The 20593-nt window shown below is 37.0% G+C and overlaps 1 protein-coding gene across 2 annotated transcripts; it reads right to left on the bottom strand.

Moving 5' to 3' along the window:
• Positions 1–347: 347 nt before the first annotated feature.
• Positions 348–19878, bottom strand: TLR6 (toll like receptor 6). Of its 2 annotated transcripts, none has more exons than XM_030314046.2 (2): positions 19746–19878; positions 348–3290 (listed from the first exon to the last, which is right to left on the bottom strand). In XM_030314046.2, exon 2 carries the CDS (start codon positions 3220–3222, stop codon positions 808–810), a length of 2415 nt encoding a protein of 804 aa, XP_030169906.1. In that variant the 5' UTR covers positions 3223–3290; positions 19746–19878; the 3' UTR covers positions 348–807. The 2 variants fall into 2 exon arrangements, with proteins under 2 accessions (XP_030169906.1, XP_030169907.1); XM_030314047.1 differs by lacking the exon at positions 19746–19878 and adding an exon at positions 5406–6104.
• Between the last annotated feature and the right edge of the window lie 715 nt (positions 19879–20593).

The following is a 20593-nucleotide window of genomic DNA, read 5'->3' as shown; positions in this document are numbered from 1 at the left end:
CTTCAAAATGGCCTCCTGTTGACCAGAAGCCTTACCGATAACATAAATAATTAACATACATTTTGGATGTTACATGTATTAAATACTGTATTCTCACAATAAAATATACTATAAAAAAGAAAACATTAAGAGAGTCACAAGGAAGAGAAAATATAATTATAGTACTGTACTGTAAAAAGTCCATTAAAAAAAAAAAGGAACTACAAGCAGATCCATGTAATTCAAACCCATGTTGTTCAAGGGGCAACTGTATTTTCCTTTATATATATAAATTATTATGTCATGAGTCCCCACTGGTTAATTGCATATTTGTGTGACAGCATCAGAAATTAAATAATTTCCTCAGATGTGAACTAAAATTCTTTATTTTCCATAAATGGTCTAATTTTTCCCAAGCTCCAAAGTTGAACAGGATGACAAAGCTCACCCAGAGTTCAATGAGGCTCCATAGGACACTCCAAGGGCCATTGGGTACACTTCTGAGTTTGACTTTCCTTGCTGCCATAAAGTCCCATAAACTCCTGCTCACACAGACTCTCTTTGGGAAAGGAGAAGGGAGAGGAAAGGTCCTTGAATGACCATTTACTTGTGTGTTTCCACTCAAAACTGAATGGTTGAACCAGAAGAGACTGAGCTACCTGTAATAGGCAAGTTTGAGCACCACCTCAGCCTCCAGCCTTGGTCCTCAGCTTCGTTAAAACCTAGTTTTCATTTAGTCTTCCAGAATGTGTAGATATAATAGAGGTATCATCTAGACAGAAACTTAAAATCATCATGTTCATCAGAATCCAAGTTAATGATGGTTTCTTAAATTGAATTTCCTGATTTTTTATAAGTTTCTGCATTATTATTTTCAGCAATTAATGTCAACTTCATGTTAAAAGCAGCTCTAATATTAGCCCAAAAAAGTCCATGTTTGCTCTTCTCCTTGGGCCATTCCAAGTAAGTCCGCTGTGTCATGAGAGCCTTCAGCTTGTGATACTTGCTGGGAATGCAGTTCTGTGGAATGGGTTCCAGCAAGATCAGGATTAAATTATTAGATCCTTCATGAAAGAGATTGTGATGAGCAAAGTAGAGTTCATAATGACACCACTCACTCTGAACAAAGTTGGGAGACAAAACAAAGATGGACTTGTAACTTTTCTCAATGCAGTTGATGATATTTTCCACAATGCTCTTGCCAGGAACAAAGTTTCTCTCATGGAGACAAATCCTTAGGTCTTCTTTTTCTAGGTAAGGTACCAGTTCATTCTTCACCCAGGCAGAATCGTGTTCACTGTATGAAATAAAAGCATGGAACTGAAGGGTTCTTTGGAGTTCTTCTAAGGGTAGGTTCCTTGCCCTGTGCCGGGTCTGGGTCCACTGACACACCATCCTGAGATACCAGGGCAGATCAAAGTACATACAGAGGGCAGTCACAGTAACAGTCAACACCAGCACAGTGACCCCAATGGTGACAAGCAGCAGAGCTGTGTTGCAGGATAACTGAGACACATGAAAGTCCTTTAGTGGGGTTCCCTTATAACTTTCTGGATTGTCACACTTATAAGAATCAGGCCAACCCTCTACCACTTCACTTGATACTTGGCCTATATTCTGGATAAATTCTCTTAGCTCACAGGTGCATTGGAATGGATTGTTTCCTGCTCTTATGGACCTAATCTTCTGGCAGCTGTGGAAGAAATCAGCTGATGGGTTGGAAATTGAATTATGGTCAATGATCAGTACAGAAAGGCTGCTAAAAGCTCCACAGTCAGGAAGGTGGGCTAAGGAATTGGAGGCAACATTGAGTTCTTGCAAAGCTTCTAGTTTCATGATTAGTTTAGGAATGCTTCTTATTTGGTTATCATAAAGATCAAGTACCTTGACCTTAGGAGGTAAACATCTGAAAACAGAGTCAGTAAGTATATTTGAAGACAAATTTAACACCACTATACTCCCACCCCAAGTGCAATTTCCATCATGTCTATCATATTCCAAAGAATTCCAACTAACATCCAATATTTCCAAAGATGTCATATGCTTAGTCATGAGACCTATATTGTAAAGGCCTTTTAATTTATTCTTTCGTAAGATAAGGGTTTCCAATCTAACTAGTTTGGAACAGTTTTGAAATACACTGTCTGTGAAAACATTCTGGGTAAAGTTCAAAAATTTAAATGTGCTTGATGTCTGAGGACAAAGCATGTGTATAAAAGGTGTATCTGATAGGGTTAACATCATAATGTTCATCTCAGAAAAAAATGTATATAACACCGTCTGTGAATAAATAAAAACTCTGTTTGTAACATGCTCTATTTTCAATGCTTTCAGTGCTGTTTTAGAATAAGTAAAATCTTCTTCATCAATGCTTTCAACTATTATTAAATTGTAAATATTGAGATATTCTACAGGTTTGGGCCAAAGAAATTGAAAAACTCTAACCAGGCATTTCCAAGTTGTTTCCACATGTTTGAGAGTAAAATTCAGTAAAGTTGGGCCTCTAATGAGTTCTGATAAAAATTTAATTAGAATTTGACAGTTGTCATTATTCAATTTAATATTAGTCAGTTGTAAGCACCTTAAACTGTTAACTGATATGTTCACTTGGACAGAGAATAACTGATTTGGGTGAAAAACAAGGTGAAGTATTTTTGTATTCAGAATTTGAAGACTTTCTGTTTCACTTTCTTTTGCATAATAACCTTCTAAATCCAGAAGGATGTGACTTAGATGCAAATGAGCAATTGGTAGCAGATCTAATTGTCGTAACCTTGTACCACTTAATCCTAAGAAATTCAGTTGCGTCAAGTTGCCAAATTCCTTACAGATGGGCAGGACATCAAAGTCATTGAATGAGAGGTCTAAATGCTTGAGACTCCTGATAAGGTGGCAAGAGGTCTTCTGCAACTGATTGTGAGATAAATCCAAATATTCCAAATCCTGGTTGAACTTGAAAATGCTAAAATCGAGGCACTGGAGTCTATTATAGGAAAGTGTCAAAACTTCCAGCCCTAAGAGATAGCTAATGTCAGAGATGTGAAGCTTAGATATGTAGTTTTGAGATATATCTAAGACTTTGGTTTTTGGTGACAGGTCTTTTGGAACATGCGTAAGTTTCATTTTCGACATGTCTACTGCAAATTCACTTTCATCAGAGAACTGGATTATGGTTCCAACTATTAAGGTCAAAATGTACACAAAGCAAAAGCTTCTGGTGATAGATTCTTTGTCTTTGGTCATGATGTTTAAAAGGCTATTCCCCAAAGGGTTGTGCTGTTCTTCAGGGCATCTTGATATGTGTCCAAATTCTAGAAATACAATATACATTAAGACATATAAATATTGGATGATTGCTCTCAGACCTCCACTTCCTAACACAAAATCCCAGTGATCTTTTCATTCACTATCAGAGTCATTTCTGTTTGCATAATTAAATGTGATATATTCTCCAGTTATGCAGCTTGCTGGTACCAGGGGAGGCAATACAGACCTTATCATCAAAAAATTGTGCTTCTGTGTTTTAACCTGTCTAGGCATTCTCTGAGGGATGCACTCAGGGGCTTGGCTTTGTTTCACCCTTTTCAGAACTTTCTCAGGGCTGGAGAAACCTCCTGGGTAATGTTTACTGAAAATCTTTATAGGCAAATATACTAGCCACAGGCACTGGAACAAGGAATAGCAAATGTGACAAACAGCACACACATCAAAAAGCCAGGGAAGGAAGAAGCTCACAAAAGAGATACGTGGTAGATAAGTCTTTGGAAATCTCCATGTGAACCAGGAAATCTAGAAAGCCACCCATGTCTAGGGCTGGATGCATGTTCAGAAAAGAGCTAAGAAAATCCTAAACTTTCACCTTTGGTTGACCTTTGGCTCTGTGAAAGCCAAAAGTGAAAGCTAGGGCAGAGTTGTAAACAGCCTGGATAAACATCCAGGAAATGTTTCCACACAGAACCAATCTACAAAAATCCAAAGTTTTGTTTCATTTTATCTCTAGATATTTAAGAAAATCTCTATCAAAGCACTAGCTGGCCACTAAGTGAATCAAGCACAGAATACAATGGCCACACATAACAAAGAATATAGTCTTTACAAAATAGTTCAGAGCAGTCACTAAACAAACAGCCAACAGTACTCCCACGACAATCAGCAACAGCAAACCCTGGGAGACAGGAGAACCTGAGTTACCACATTATAATATTCAAAATGCCTACTTTAAACAACAGAGGCATGCAAATAAATTATAAACTATTACCCATTTATAGGATAAAAAGGAAAAGAACAAAATTAGAGAACTAACACTACCTGGGGCATCTGGATGGCTCAATCGGTTAAGCATCCAACCTCAGCTCAGGTCATGACCTCACAGTTTGAGTTCCAGCCCCATGTTGGACTCTGTGCTGACAGCTCAGAGCCTGGAACCTGCTTTGGATTCTGTGCCTCTCTCTCTCTCTCACTCTGTCCTTCCCTGGCTCATGCTCTATCTCTCTCAAATATAAAATAAACAAAAAAAAAAGGAAACTGAGAAGTGACGTTACCCAACTTCAAGACTTCCTATAAAGCTACAGTAATCAAGACAGTATGATACTGGTGAAAGAATAAACAGATCAATGGACCAAAATGAATAACTCAGAAATAGGCCTACACAAATATAGCCAACTGGTCTTTGACAAAGAAGCAAAGGCAATTCAGTAAAGAAAAGATAATCTTTTCAACAAATGGTGCTAGAACTACTAGACATCCATATGCAAAAAAAAAAAAAAAAAAAAAGAGAGAGAGAGAGAGAGAGAGAGGATCTAGACACAGGTATTACACTTTTGACCAAAATTAGCCATAAATGGATCATAAACCTAAATGTAAAACATAAAACTAGAAAACGTCTAGGGGATAATATAGGTGAAAATTTAGGTGACCTTGGGTTTGGATATGACCTTTTAGACACAACATCAAAAGCACAATCCATCAAAGAAAACATTGTTAAATTGGACTTCATTAAAATTAAATTTTTCTACTTTGCAAAAGACACAATTCAGGCAATGAAAAAACAAGCCACTGGCTGGGAGAAAATATTTACACAACACATATCTGATAAAGGACTTGTGTCCAAAATATACAATGAACTCTTGAATTCAGCAATAAGAAAATAACACAATTTAAAAATGGGGAAAAGATCTGAACAGAGACCTCACCAAATAGCAAATAAGTATATGAAAAGATACTCAATATCAGATGTCACCAGAGAATTGCAAATTAAAACAATGAGATACCATTATACACCCATTAAAATGGCCAAAATCCTGAAACAACACCAAATATTGGTAAGGGTATGGAGCAACAGTGATTCTCATTCATTTTTGGTGGGAATTCAAAATGGTACAGACATTTTGGAAGACAGTCTGACAGTTTCTTAGGTGCACTCTTACCATATTCTCTGGCAATTACAATCTTAGGTATTTACCTAAATGAATTGAAAATCTAGTCCACAAAAAAAGCTTGCATGTAGATGTTTGTAGCAGCTTTATTCATAACTCCCCAAAACTGAAAGCAACAAGATGTCCTTCAGTGGGTTGAAAGGTAAACAAACTGTGGTATATCCAAACAATGGGATGTTATTCAGTCCTGCAAAGAAATAAGTGATCAAGCCACAAAGAGTCATAGAAGAACCAGAAGGCATATTTCTAAGTAAAAGAAACAAATCTGAAAAGGCTACATGCTGTATAATTCCAATTCTATGACATTCGTAAAAAGGCAAAACTAAAGATAAAAAGATCAGTGGTTTTTAGGGTTTTGGAGAGGGAGGGATGAATAACCAGGGCACAGAGGATTTTTAGTACAGTAAAACTGTTCCTTCCATATGATATTATAATTGTGGATATATGACCTTATGCATTTTTCAAAGCCCACAGAACTATATAACACAAAGGCTGAATCCAAATGTAAATTATGGACTTTAGTTAATACTAATATGTCTATTATATAATATACCACACTAATGCAAAATGTTGTGGAAAAACTGTCTAGTGGAGAAGGGGTACATGAGAACTTTCTGAACTATTTACTCAATTTTTCTGTAAAACTAAAACTGCTCTAAAAAAATAGAGTCCATTAATTTAAACAGAGTATATAGAAATGCATCAAAATTTCTGTATATTAATTTTGTATTCTGTGACTTTACTGAATTCATTTATCAATTCTAGTAATTTTTGGTTGGACTCTTTAGGGTTTTCTATATATAGTACCATGTCATGTGCAAGTAGTGAAAATTGTACTTCTTCCTTGCCAATTTGGATTCCTTTTATTTCTTTTTCTTGTCTGATTGCTGTGGCTAGGACTTCCAGTACCATGTTGAATAAAAGTGGTGAGAGTGGACATCCTTGTCTTGTTCCTGATCTTAGAGAAAAAGGTCTCAGTTTTTCACCATTGAGTATGATGTTAGCTGTGGGTTTTTCATATAAGGCCTTTATTAGGTTGAGGTATTTTCTCTGTAAACCCACTTTGATGACAGTTTTCATCATGAATTGATGTTATACTTTGTCAAATGCTTTTTCTGCGTCTATTAAGATGATCCTATGGTTTTATCCTTTCTCTTGTTGATGTGATGTATCACACTGATTGATTTGCAAATACTGAACCACACTTAATCCCTGGAATAAATCCCATTTGATACTGGTCAATGATTTTTTTTCAGTGTATTATTGGATTCAGTTTGCTAATATTCTGTTGAGGACTTTTGCATCTTTGTTCATCAGAGATACTGGGTTGTAGTTCTTTTTTTAGTGTCTTTATCTGGTTTTGATAACAGGGTAACATTGGTCTCATAGAATCAATTTTGAAACTTTTCTTCCTCTTCTATTTTTGGAATAGTTTGAGAAGACTAGATATTAACTCTTCTTTAAAGTTTGCTAGAATTCATCTGTGAAGCCATCTGGTCCTGAACTTTTGTTTGTTGAGAGTTTTTTGATTACTGATCCAATTTTATTGCTAGCAATCAGTCTATTCACATTTTCTTCTTCCTGATTCTGTTTCAGTAGGTTATTACAAATGGATTTTATCCATTTCTTCTATGCTGTACAATTGGAAATTAAGAATAACAATACCATTTATAATTGTACCAAAAATAATAAAATACCTAGGAATAACCTTAATCAAGAAGGTAAAAGGTCTGCACTCTAAAAACTATAAAACACTGATGAAAGAAAGTGAAGATGACACAAAAAAATTAAAAGATATTCCATGCTTATGGATTGGAAGAATCAATATTGTTAAAATGTCCACACTACCCAAGGCAATCTACAGATTTAGTGCAATATGCCAACATCATTTTTCATAGAACTAGAACAAATAATATGAAAATTTGTATGGAACAACAAAAGACCCTGAATAGCCAAAGAAATCTTGAGAAAGAAGAACAAAGCAGAGGTATCACAGTGTTAGATTTCAAAATACACTGCAAAGCTTTAGTACAAGAAAGAAAGAAAGAAAGAAAGAAAGAAAGAAAGAAAGAAAGAAAGAAAGAAAACAAAAAAACCCAAAACGATACTGGCACAAAAATAGACACATAGATCAATAGAGCAGAATAGAGAGCCCAGAAATAAACCCACATTTACATGGCCCATTCATTTACAATAAAGGAGGCAGGAATATACAATGAGGAGAAGACAGTCTATTCAGCAAATGGTGTTGGGAAAACTGGACCACTTCTTACACCGAACACAAAAATAAAATCACAAAGGATTTTAAAAATTGGATAAAAAAGGAGAAGAAGTTAATATAAATGGTTTCTGAAGAAACATGGGCATTGACTTACTAGACAAAGGCTTAAATCAACTGTCTTAGAAGTTAACTATGTGACTATGGTCTCTTTTCTTTGGACTCAGAGAATACTTTATTCTCTTTTAAAGGGCAGTCCTTTTATCCCTCCAAAATATTATATCACTCCTTTTGAGAATCTAAAATTGTACAAAAGGGCAATCAAGGAGCTATTGCCAGAAACTACAAGACATTCTCAAGAGTCTACACCAGTATTCAATTTGGCCATAACTCTGCCATCTGCTACAACCCATGACTTCTCATGGGTGAAGGGTTAACAAACCCATTTATCTCTTTCTCTAGTGACTAATCTTACATAGGATTAAATTTCTAGCTCTTTTCTCAAAATCTGACACATGTAAAATGTCCACTGTGTTACCAAAAACATTACTTTTGGGTAAAATGACTCTTGAATGGTAAACAGCATCCATGCTAAAAGGACCGTGTATGAACTAGAGGTATGAAAGTAGGAAGCCTGTGTTGTATTTCCTCTCCTATATCTTCCAGAGAAAAATGGACCAAGTGTGGCCTATTGGGGCTGTGAGTCTGAATGACTAGGTGAGCCTGAGAAAAACTCATCGTGGTCATTGTGAAGCCATGCCCACCACTGGCCAGACTTTCAGATCCTCAACCCAGTTTGGCCAGGGCAACATGAGATAAAAGGAACAGAGAGGAAGGTGGGTGACAGGTTGGAAAGCCAATCTACCTGTGGCTTGATGGCTAAATCGCTGTGGCACATGACAGGATAAGTCCTTTTGTGAGGGTGAAGATTGGAATAAGGCCAAGTTTGTGGCACAAGGAAGAACCACCTACTCCCTCCACCTCCATGACTTGCACCTCACCAAAACCAGTTGTGGCTGGGCTGGCACAGGTGATACCACTGTTTATGGAGCCATTTGAAAAGATATGATTAATATAGTCCAAACTGGGCATTCATGACTGGTGAAGGGGTGGAAGCAGGCACACCAGCCCACAGATCCCATGCTTGTGACTGAGACAAAGGGGTGGGGATATAATTGTGCAAAAGGGCAAGCAAGAATCTAGTCTCAGAAACTAAGAAATACACTCATGAGTCTATACCATTCCAGCTCTGATCTGTGTGGAAAATAATTTATGTTCTCCTGCAGGGAACACAAGCTAGCAGGACAGATGGGGCTCCACAGCTGCCTAACTCCAACTGCAGTATCCTAAAAGCAGCAATGGCAGCTGGGATGGCCCCTGGGCAGCATCCTGCACATACACTGGAGCGCCCACAACCACACCTGCCTAGGAAACACCTACAGGTCGACGTTAGAAGTATTCTTACAGGGGCGCCTGGGTGGCGCAGTCGGTTAAGCGTCCGACTTCAGACAGGTCACGATCTCGCGGTCCGGGGGTCACGATCTCGCGGTCCGGGAGTTCGAGCCCCGCGTCGGGCTCTGGGCTGATGGCTCAGAGCCTGGAGCCTGTTTCCGATTCTGTGTCTCCCTCTCTCTCTGCCCCTCCCCCGTTCATGCTCTGTCTCTCTCTGTCCCAAAAATAAATAAACGTTGAAAAAAAAAATTAAAAAAAAAAAAAAGAAGTATTCTTACAAACCAGGAAAAGGTAGACAAGATAACATATACTCTACTCTTTGTGGACACAGGAATTTTTTTTTTTAGTCATAGGATCTCATTCATTGACACAATTCCCATAAAAATGGATATGTGTTTTTTCCAACTTATATCAGACCGAAAGCAACAAATTGAGAGAGACATGATAATCTGAATACATCAAGTTCCTACAGCTGACACACTGAAAAAACAGGAAAAGATAGAGAGATATTAAAAAGTACAATGAAGGGGCGCCTGGGTGGCGCAGTCGGTTAAGCGTCCGACTTCAGCCAGGTCACGATCTCGCGGTCTGTGAGTTCGAGCCCCGCGTCGGGCTCTGGGCTGATGGCTCAGAGCCTGGAGCCTGTTTCCGATTCTGTGTCTCCCTCTCTCTCTGCCCCTCCCCTGTTCATGCTCTGTCTCTCTCTGTCCCAAAAATAAATAAACGTTGAAAAAAAAAAAATTAAAAAAAAAAAAAAAAAAAAGTACAATGAAGAAGTCAGAAAGCATGTAAATTTGGAGCTGCTGTATATAAGAGATAACAGCTTTTCCAGAGCCCAGAAAGTTTCACTGTACTATGACAAATTACAGACAATGATATTCATGACACTGATGCTAAGTGAATGAGGAAAGATTACTGTCTGAAGGGTGGAGGCTGGTGCATGAACCCACAGACCCCATACTTGGAACTGGTACAAACGGTTGGAATGTGAGGTTCACTCTACCCCATTCAGGAGGTGATCTGCACAAGTAAATATCTAGAAGCTCCCAGGAGACAAGAGCAGACAACAACATTTCTTAAGTAGGACCTTGTGTAGCAGGAATAATTGAAAGCAGATTTTTGACTACTTGTTGCTCAGTTTTATTAACAAAAGGATCCACTGTTCATCATCTAAGGGTATATTGGAAATAGTAAAATAGTTAAGAGATAAGTAGTGTTTCAATTAACCAGTCTTTGAAAAAAGTAAAACTCTTCTGGGTTGGAGAATTTCATTACAAAATGGCATATGGTTAAAAGTCCCTCACTTCTTCTCTTGTAGAACCTCTCCCAATTGCCAGCAAAACAGCCATGAAAACACAGAAATTTTAAAACTCACCTTGCCACCAAAAACAAAGAAGGGTAGAAAATTAATGGAGGGATCCAAAAGCATCTACACTCATGAGAGGTATCAGGAATATATTAAGGAAAACATGGTATACTCTACCTTTGTCTCAGGAAAATAGACTTCCTGACAAAGGGTGGGAAAGAATTTTATTCCTCTTTCTGTTCGCATATCTCAGTTTGCAGATGTATGATCTTTCATTTAGAGAGTCTGAAAGACTTCATAAAAAAAAAAAAAAAAAAACTCCAAGAACTATTAAATTCAGTAAAGTTGCAGGATACAAAACCAACTTACAAATGGTTGCATATCTATTCATGAACAAACTATTTGAAAAAGAAAGAAATAAAACAATCCCATTTACAAATGCATCAAAAAGAATAAAATACCTAGGAATAATTTTAACCAAGGAGGTGAAAGACCCGTATACTAAAAATTATAAGACTTTGATGAAAGAAGTTGAAGAAGACACAAATAAATAAAAAGATACCCATATTCATGGATCAGAATTGGTAAATTCTTCAAATTGTTAAATTGTTAAAATGTCCACATTACCCAAAGTCATCTACAGACTCAGTGCAATCTCTTAAATTTCCAATGGCATTTTTAACAAAATCAGAAAAAAGAATTCTAAAATTCATATGAAATTACAAAAGACTCCAACCATCCAGAGCAGCCCTAAGACAGAATAAAGCTAGAGGCATTACACTTCCTGATCTCAAACTATACTACAAAGCTGTACTAATCAAAACAGTATGGTATTGTATGTTATTAGCATAAAAACAGACAAATAGTATGGAACAGAATCTAGAGTCTAGAAATAAACCCATGCATACACAGTCAACTAATATTTGGCAAGAGAGTTAAAAATACTTGATAAGGAAAGTGTAGTCTCTTCAGTGAATAGTGTTGGGAAAACTGGATATATGCACATGTAAAAGAAGTGGACTCCTATCTTACCCCACTTACAAAAAAAATTACTCCAAATGGATTAAAGACTTAACTATAAGACCTGAAATCATGGGGCACCTGGGTGGCGCAGTCGGTTAAGCGTCCGACTTCAGCCAGGTCACGATCTCGCGGTCCGGGAGTTCGAGCCCCGCGTCGGGCTCTGGGCTGATGGCTCGGAGCCTGGAGCCTGTTTCCGATTCTGTGTCTCCTTCTCTCGCTGCCCCTCCCCCGTTCATGCTCTGTCTCTCTCTGTCCCAAAAATAAATAAACGTTGAAAAAAAAAAATTTTAAAAAAAATAATGTTTAATTTTTTCCTCGAAACATTAAAAATAGAATTGCCATCTGATCCAGCAATCCCATTTCTGGGCATATATCTGAAAGCAATGAAATCACTGTCTTGAAAATCATGCATCCCCATACTCATTGCAGCATCGTTCACAATAGCCAAGGCATGCAAACAACATAGGCATCCACTGACAGATAAATAGGTAAAGAAAATGTGAGATATTTAGAGAGAGATAGAAATAGATATAATGGAATATTATTTAGTCATTGAAAGAAAGATATTCTGCCATTTTTGACAACATGGGTGGACCTTAAGGGCATTAGGCCAAGGGAAATAAAGTCAGAGAAAATAAATACTGTATGATCTCACTCATATGTAGAATCTAAAAAAGCCAAACAGATAGGAGAAAGGGAAGGGGTTGCCAAGGTCTGGGGGACAGGGGAAATGAGGAGATGTTGGTCAAAGGTTAAAAACTTCCAGATATAAGGATGAATGAGTTCTGGGGATCTAATGTGCAGCCTGGTGATTATAGTTAACAGTAGTGTATTATATACTTGAGAGTTGCTAATAGAGTAGATTCTTACAACCAAAAATAAAAGATCATTATGTGAGGTGATGGATGTGTTAACTAACATTATTGTGGTGACCATTTTGCGGTGGTCATATACACACAATTATGTTGCAGATCTTAAATTTATAGTGTTATATGTTAATTATCTCAATAAAACTGGGGGGAAAAGAAGTAGGGAGGGACTTGAGGGTACATATTACATTCTGAGATGTGCAAGTCATACAATACTTGTAAAGGGGTTAAAGATAGGAACACTAGGGAGCCGTATCATCAGAAATTACAGTTTGTATATATAATACTCCATTAGGTCAAAGTATCAGAGAATTGGGCAATGAGAATAAAAGAGGCTACTACTTCATGCTGGTAAAAATAAATAGCCCACAATGAAAATATAACAGATAAGAACACCTACACAGTGAATAACTGCATCAAAATTTACAAAGTAAAAATGCTAAAAACACAAGGAGATATTGATAGTGAAAACATTTAGTGCATTTCTTTGGATTACAATTAGATCAAACAGCATAAGACAATCATAGGAGGATTTGGATGAAATAATTAATAAAGGATTTAATAGAGACTTAGACTCTATAAAAAAAAGTATATTATATATCTAAGTCCCCAGGTTTCATGGAGCATTTACTAATATTGATTCTTAAGTCAAATTTTTTAATAAATACCCCAAAGCAGAAATTGTCAAAGTCATATTTTTGGGTAAAAAATAAAATTTTTTAAAAAGTTTATTTATTTATTTTTGAGAGAGAAGCAGCGAGAGTGAGTGGGGGAGGGGCAGAGAGAGAGGGAGAGAGAGAATCTCAAGCAGGCTCCACACACTGTCAGCACAAAGCCCAATGTGGGGCTAGAACTCACAAACGATGAGATCATGACCTGAGCCAAAACCAAAAGTCAGACACTTAACTGACTGAGCCACCCAGGCACCCCACAATAAACTTTTTAAACCATTTTTTTAAATGTCCTAAACATTTTCTGCATCAAAAATATTGCGTTTTCAATTGCAAACATTAGAAAGTATGAGAGTCAACAGGGTGATATGCACATACTCTAATCTTCTCCTCTTGCTCTAAATCCCCAGAATGATTGTGGAAAACTACGCACACACAGGAAGAAAAGAAAGAAAAGTCTTTAGGGAAACTGAAACCAAGAAAAGTCTCTGAGATCCACAAGCAGATTGGACTATGATAGAGTACTAACTTCCAAAGGATGTCCAACTCTTCATCCCAGAACTTGTGAATATTCTATTACATGGAAAAAGGGAATTTGAGTTGAAAATGGAATTAAATTCATTAATCTGCTGACCTTAAAATAAGAGGGTTATCCTGGATTATTCAAGTGGAACCAATGTAATCACAAGGGTCCTTAAAAACTAAAGAGGGAGGCAGAAGAAGAGGTCAGAGTGATATGATATAAGAAGGACTTGAGCTGCCATGAGGAAGGGACCATGACCCAAGAAATGCAGGTAGCATTCAGAAGCTCAAAAAGGCAAGTAAATGCATTCTCCTCTAGAGCCTCCGGAAGAAATGTAATCTTGTCAACACCTTTATATATGCCCAAAAAGACTTATGTTGGAGTACTAACTTACAGAGCTGTAAGATAATAAATGTGTTTTTTAAGCCACTAAGTTTGCAGTAATTTGCTATAGCAGCAATATAAAATTAATACAGACTACTTTGGTCCACCCTCCTGATAAATAGGCTGTGAAAACAGATCAAGAAGCAGTTTGATATGGAGCCTCAACCACATTTTGGGTTGCACAATCAAAAAGCATGGCACTTACAAAGCAAACACCATAATAGAAAGTAACCAAACTCAAGATACAAGAGAAGTTAACACCCAAGGAAACTATCAATGGTATCCTCAGATACTGAGGATTGATTGATAATGATATCCTAAGAGAGAGAGAAGAATTCTAAAAAAGAATGGAGTAGGAATCATAGAAATTAAAAACTTAATCATTGAAATAGAAAACTCATTAAATGAGTTGAATTGTAGAGTAGCAATGCTGATGTGAGAATTAGTGAGAAGACCAAGAAGAGGAATTTCCCCAAAACATAGTACAAGAAGCATAAGAGACAGAATATATCAAAGAAATACTAAAAGACATGCAAGACAGATCCACCATCTGAATTGCCAGAGGATGGACTATCCTCTGAAAAATAAGCTGATAACTTTATCACCCCATCCCCAAAAAAGCCACAACAGGGATGCTAGAACGAATATTTTGCAAAGAAAGTAGGAAAGTTTATTGCTAAATTCCAATAAGTATTGATGACAAAAATTTTAATAATGATCTGGAACTAAAATTTCCAATAATTACAAGGGAATTAGTAGACAGTGGGGGAGAGGGAAAGAGTGAACTACAAGTATGTTGTGATCCTTGCCTGATTGAGGAGAATCTATAGATAGAGACAAGTTAATTCAAAGTGTTAATTCAAGAAAAATACAAGTTTAAGTATGTATATTATAAAATTAAGAGTAATTATTAGAAAATACAACAAAAGAGGGGCGCCTGGGTGGCTCAGTTGGTTAAGCGTCCGACTTCGGCTCAGGTCATGATCTTGCAGATCGTGAGTTTGAGCCCCACGTCGGGCTCTGTGCTGACCGCTCAGAGCCTGGAGCCTGTTTCGGATTCTGTGTCTCCCTCTCTCTCTGACCCTCCCCCGCTCATGCTCTGTCTCAAAAATAAATAAACGTTAAAAAAAAATTTAATAAAAAAAAGGAAAATACAACGAAGGAGACAAACTCCAATCATTTGAGGGTGGGGAGAAGTTAGAGTGAAGAAACCCTAATCCATCTAGCACTGTACTGAAGGAATAGCAAATAATGATTAATTAATATGTTTCTAATATTGTAAGAATGGCTTATTATTAGCAAATCTATGACAATAACACATCAATAGATAAAAGGAAAAGAACAGATGAGCATCTCCATGGGTGTTAAAAATTTACTTGTTAAATTTAGCATTCATCTTTGACCAAATATACAACTTTAATTAAAGTAGATATTGAAAAGATATGTTGAGGGGCACCTGGGTGGCTCAGTGGGTTAAGCATCTGACTTCAGCTCCGATCATGATCTTGGGGTTTGTGAGTTCAAACTCTGCCTCAGGCTGTGCTGACAGCTCAGAACCTGGAGCCTGCTTTCGTTTCTGTGTCTCCCTCTCTCTCTCTGTCCCTCCCCTGCTCGCGCTAGGTCTCTCTCTCTAAAAAATAAACATTTAAAAAATTTTTAAAGAAAAAAAGGGCGGTACCTGGGTGCCTCAGTCAGCTGAGCATCCAGCTTTGACTCATGTCATGATCTTGGGGTTTGTGAATTCGAGCCCATATAGGGCTCTGTGCTGACAGCTAAGAGCCTGGAACCTGCTTGGGATTCTGTGTCTCCCTTGCTCTCTGCCCCGCCCCCACTCACACTCTGTCTCTGTCTCTGTCTCTCTCTCTGTCTCTCTCTCTCTCTCTCTCTCTCAAAAATAACATTAAAAAAAAAAGAAGAGATACTTTGAAAACCTGATGAAAAATATGTTAAGTATCTAACTTAAAGGCATTTCTGTTACATTCAATGTCAAAGATGCCCACTGTTATTTAACACTGTTCTAGGGGCGCCTGGGTGGCGCAGTCGGTTAAGCGTCCGACTTCAGCCAGGTCACGATCTCACGGTCCGTGAGTTCGAGCCCCGCGTCGGGCTCTGTGCTGATGGCTCAGAGCCTGGAGCCTGTTTCCGATTCTGTGTCTCCCTCTCTCTCTGCCCCTCCCCCGTTCATGCTCTGTCTCTCTCTGTCCCAAAAATAAATAAACGTTGAAAAAAAAAAAAAAAACACTGTTCTAGAAGTTCTAGCCATTGCAATTAAGGTGAAAGGGAAATGAGAGACAGAAATACAGGAATGCAGAAAATAAAAATATCACTCTTTTTAGATTATATGATTGTTAGTGTGTAAAATCCAAGAGAAGTAATGGAAAAACTGTTAGAACCAGTAAAAGAGTATGATAAAGCAGTCAGTACAAAATAAATTATTTTTTGAAAAAGAAATCTAACTGTCTAAAAATAGTGGGTTGTCAAATAAATCATTACTATCTCCATTTAACTAAATATGACTACGTGGCCTTTAAAAATAATGAAAATCTAATTCCATGGGAAATTGCTACTATCTTTATGTAAGTGACATAAAGTTTATTTTTTAAACAGGTAACAATAAATACATGTAGATATATGTGGAAAAATTAAGATACATATCAAGATATTAATAGTAATCATCTCTACATGGTAGGATTATAAGGGAATTTTATTTTCCTTTTAGCTGTTACCTGTATTTTTTTAATTTTCAACGATCAAAATTAAGAAGAACACATTATTTGCTCAGAACATTTACCAAAAAATTCAAAATCAATAGTTAATAATATGAATTATGCCCAATCTCACAAAAAATAAAAATGCACTCTATGTTTATTGCAGCATTATTTATAAAAGCCAAGATATGAAAGCAACTCATGTGTCCAACCATAGATGAATGGATAAAGAAGATGTGGTATATTTATACAATGGAATTGTGACTCAACCATAATTATTACTTGACATTTGCAACAACATGAATGGATCTATAATGCTAAGTGAAGTAAGTCAGAGAAAGACACATATCATATGATTTCACTTATATGTGGACTCTAAAAAACAAAACGAATGAATAAACAAACAAAAAGTAGAAAACAGACCCATAAATACAGAGAACAAACTGGTGGCTGCCGGAGGGGAGAGGGTGGGGAGATGGGCAAATGGGTGAAGTGGAGTGGGAGGTATTGTCTTATAGTTACGGAATGAATAAGTCAAGGTGATAACAGGTACAGCTTAGGAAATATAGTCAATGTTACTATAATAGGGTTTTATGGTGACAGATGGTAACTACACTTATAGTGAGTATAGCATAACATTTAGACTTGTTGAATCACTATGTTGTATGCCTAAAACTAATGTAACATCGTATATCAACTATACTTCAATTTTCAAAAATGCACATTAAAACAAAATAGGACATAACATCTAGATGAATCGTGATCAGTTTAGACAGACCCAGCAAAGAAGGCACTTGAGTAACAAGGGGAGAAAGGATTTTAAGATGAACCCAGTATTAGATTCTATTAAAAAATAATAAATGTTGGGGCGCCTGGGTGGCGCAGTCGGTTAAGCGTCCGACATCAGCCAGGTCACGATCTCGCGCTCCGTGAGTTCGAGCCCTGCATCAGGCTCTGGGCTGATGGCTCAGAGCCTGGAGCCTGTTTCTGATTCTGTGTCTCCCTCTCTCTCTGCCCCTCCCCCGTTCATGCTCTGTCTCTCTCTGTCCCAAAAATAAATAAAAAACGTTGAAAAAAAAAATTTAAAAAAAAATAAATAAAAATAATAAATGTTAATTTTTTATAATGTTCTTTGGTCATGTAGGAAAATGTCCTTCTTTTAGAGATATAAAATGAAGCACTTACAGATGGAATGTTAGGATGTCTATAATTTAAGATTTTTAACCGTAAAAAGATAAAGTGAATCAAATGGGATTTTTTATTTCTTAAAGATTAAAAAAAGAGGTATTATTGTTACCTGCCAAATTTGAAATATTCAAAAATATAACAGCCAGTGTTGGCAAGTGGGACTAAAGTAAGAACTCTTGTTTACTACTGGCAGAAATGAAAAATTAGTACAACCTTTCTGAAGGATAATTTGGTCACATATATAAATTCCTTAAAAACATGCTTACCCTTAATTTAGCAATCCCACTTTTCAGAATTTTCTTCTAAAGGAATTATCAGAAATACACCTAAAAACATTGCTATGAAAATGCTCTTGGCGTGATGAGAAATTGAAAAAAATGATAATGTCTACTGTAGAAAATAGTTTCATCAATTATTAAACCTATGACATGGGATAGCATGCAGCCTCAAATATTGCACTTTTGAAGCAATATGTTATATAAGTATAATTTCTATTTCTATTTATTTTAAATATAAATTATAAATAATATAATGTTAAGTGAATAAGAGAATACAAAATTGTACATGTAGGAGGATCTAATTTTGTAAAATGTGATAAAATCTGACAAAATACACAAAGCCTAGGGAAAAAGGATGGGAAGAAATATATCAGATGTTAATAGTCATTATTTCTGCATCTCTGAATCATAGATACATTTAATTTTCTTTCTTATACTTTTGTGTATATTTGCAAAATTTTTAATTTTGAACTGTTTTTAACTCAAAAGATTTACCTCAAATATAGCTAATGTAAAAATATTTTATATTTAAAGAAGCATGCTTGTATTATTTGGGGTATCGACATATACAGAGAACGTCTTCCACACGATGCTAGATGGTTGACGCTGTGGATGGGAACCCACCCAGAGGTCCCTCCACGGTGTCTGTTCAGGGGACTGAAACTTAGCCACCTTGTCGGAAAGCTGACCAGCTGCCCTGTGAGCATCCTGCCCCCCAAACACAAATATTCCTCCAAGGGCATTTATATCCTCAAGTGATTCCTCGTGTATACACTTAAGCCAGTCAGGAGCTTTTCTATTTAAGAAAAATAAAGGAGAGGGGGAAAAAGGGAGCAGAAGTTCAGAGTTCATCATTTGTTTTAAAAGGAAGTAAAGAGAGATAAAAGGTAAACGTTTTTTTTTTTTTTTCTTTAATGCATCAAATAAAAAGAGGGAGAAAAAAAGACAGATGGAAGAAGCCCTGTTTCAAGGGGGAAGAAACTGTGGTGGATAGGATCCATGAAAATTCAGTCTATGAAAAAGACAAGATGAAAAAATATTAAGTGAGGTTAAGTGTGAGTCCGTAGTCAAGTTAGCAAATACGCAAGAAAGACACTGCTTTATTTGTCAACGTTTAAATAAGAGACCTGGAAGAAATCAGGGCTAGACCCGTCCCTGCCACTTCCTCCATTTAATAAATGTTTATTCAGAGGGCACTACGTGCCAGCACTATGCCAGACGGCAGGAGCCAGGGATAGAACTATGAACAGCACTGCTTTCAAAATACTTCTACATTAGTGACAGAGACCAAGGAACAAATACAGTGCTGTGTGCAGGGAAGATCAAATGCCCATGCCTACTACAAAAATATGTAAGTTGTGGAGCGGCAGAAACTGCTGCGCATGTTGCTGAAAGAGACCAACTGGAGAGAGGTGATGAGAAATGTAGACGAAAACAGAACCAACATCCTGTTTTTCCCTGAACTATGGCTGCAGTGCTAGTGACTTTTATACCTTTTCAAGACAGTCATAAAAAGACCCCCTACTTTTTATCCGCCTTGTGAATCCCAAGGACGTTCACAACATTTTTAAAAAGACACCTAAAATCATCTTGCAAATATTTCAAAGAAACATTTTTAGTACCTGTTTCCTATGTAATTGTTGATATTTTCCTGCATATATGAAGTAATTATTCCACAATTTGAAAAAGCCATAAAAGCCTTTTTACTTACCGACGTGTTTCCTTCTCAGAAGAAGAGAAAGTAACTTCTAAGTGATCAGGAAGATAAAAGTGCTTGACAAACTGCGCGTCCTTCGTCCTTCGTGGAAGTAGAGCAGGACCATAGAAACCGTTTTCTGCCATCTGTTGGACCTTCCTGGAATTACTCCTAGACAGGAATTTCCCTTTCAACAGTCACGTGACAAGCATGTGGGCCAGCAGATTTTCCTGGGCTACAGACTAAAACAGTAATCCAATTTTTAAATTCGTATGAGCACACGACTTAGGACAATTTCAGTGTGAAGAAAAAATGCTTTTTCTAAGGTAATGTTTATCTGCAAAGTGTGCAGCCAGAACGTTAAATTGTCACCCAGAGGAGAAAGTTATTGAACACTGCCTGTTTTCCATGATCAGGATATTTAACATTTCCAAAAATCATTGCAACCCACCATTATCAAGCAATTTTGGAGCATTATTTTAGCTGGATGAGATACTCTAAAGCAGAATAAGCTTAGGTCCAAGATTTGTTTTTTAAAAAATCAACTTTCAAGGAAAGTTTAGTAGTTGATACATATATAGCCACATCTAGGGGAAGTTGTGAACCTGTTTCTCCACATTCTGACCACATTGGGTATTATGATCTTTTTAAGTTTATTTACTTTGAGAGAAAGAGAGAATGGGGGAGGGGCAGAGAGCGAGAAAGAGAGAGCTAGAATCCCAAGCAGACTCCACCCTGTCAGCAAGGAGCCTGACATGGGACTCAAACTCACGAACTGTCAGATCATGACCTGAGCTGAAGTCAAGAGTCTGATGCTTAACAGACTGAGCCACCCAGGCACCCCCAACATTTTGTATTATTAG

The sequence above is a fragment of the Lynx canadensis genome, chromosome B1 (assembly GCF_007474595.2).
Source record: "Lynx canadensis isolate LIC74 chromosome B1, mLynCan4.pri.v2, whole genome shotgun sequence".
Classification (NCBI taxonomy): domain Eukaryota; kingdom Metazoa; phylum Chordata; class Mammalia; order Carnivora; family Felidae; genus Lynx; species Lynx canadensis.
Note: the sequence above shows the minus strand (reverse complement) of the source record. Positions and strands in the feature narration are given on the sequence as shown.

What these genes read in the sequence shown, in the direction of transcription:
- TLR6 (XM_030314046.2), bottom strand. Translation starts at nt 3,222, where the DNA reads ATGACCAAAGACAAAGAATCTATCACCAGAAGCTTTTGCTTTGTGTAC.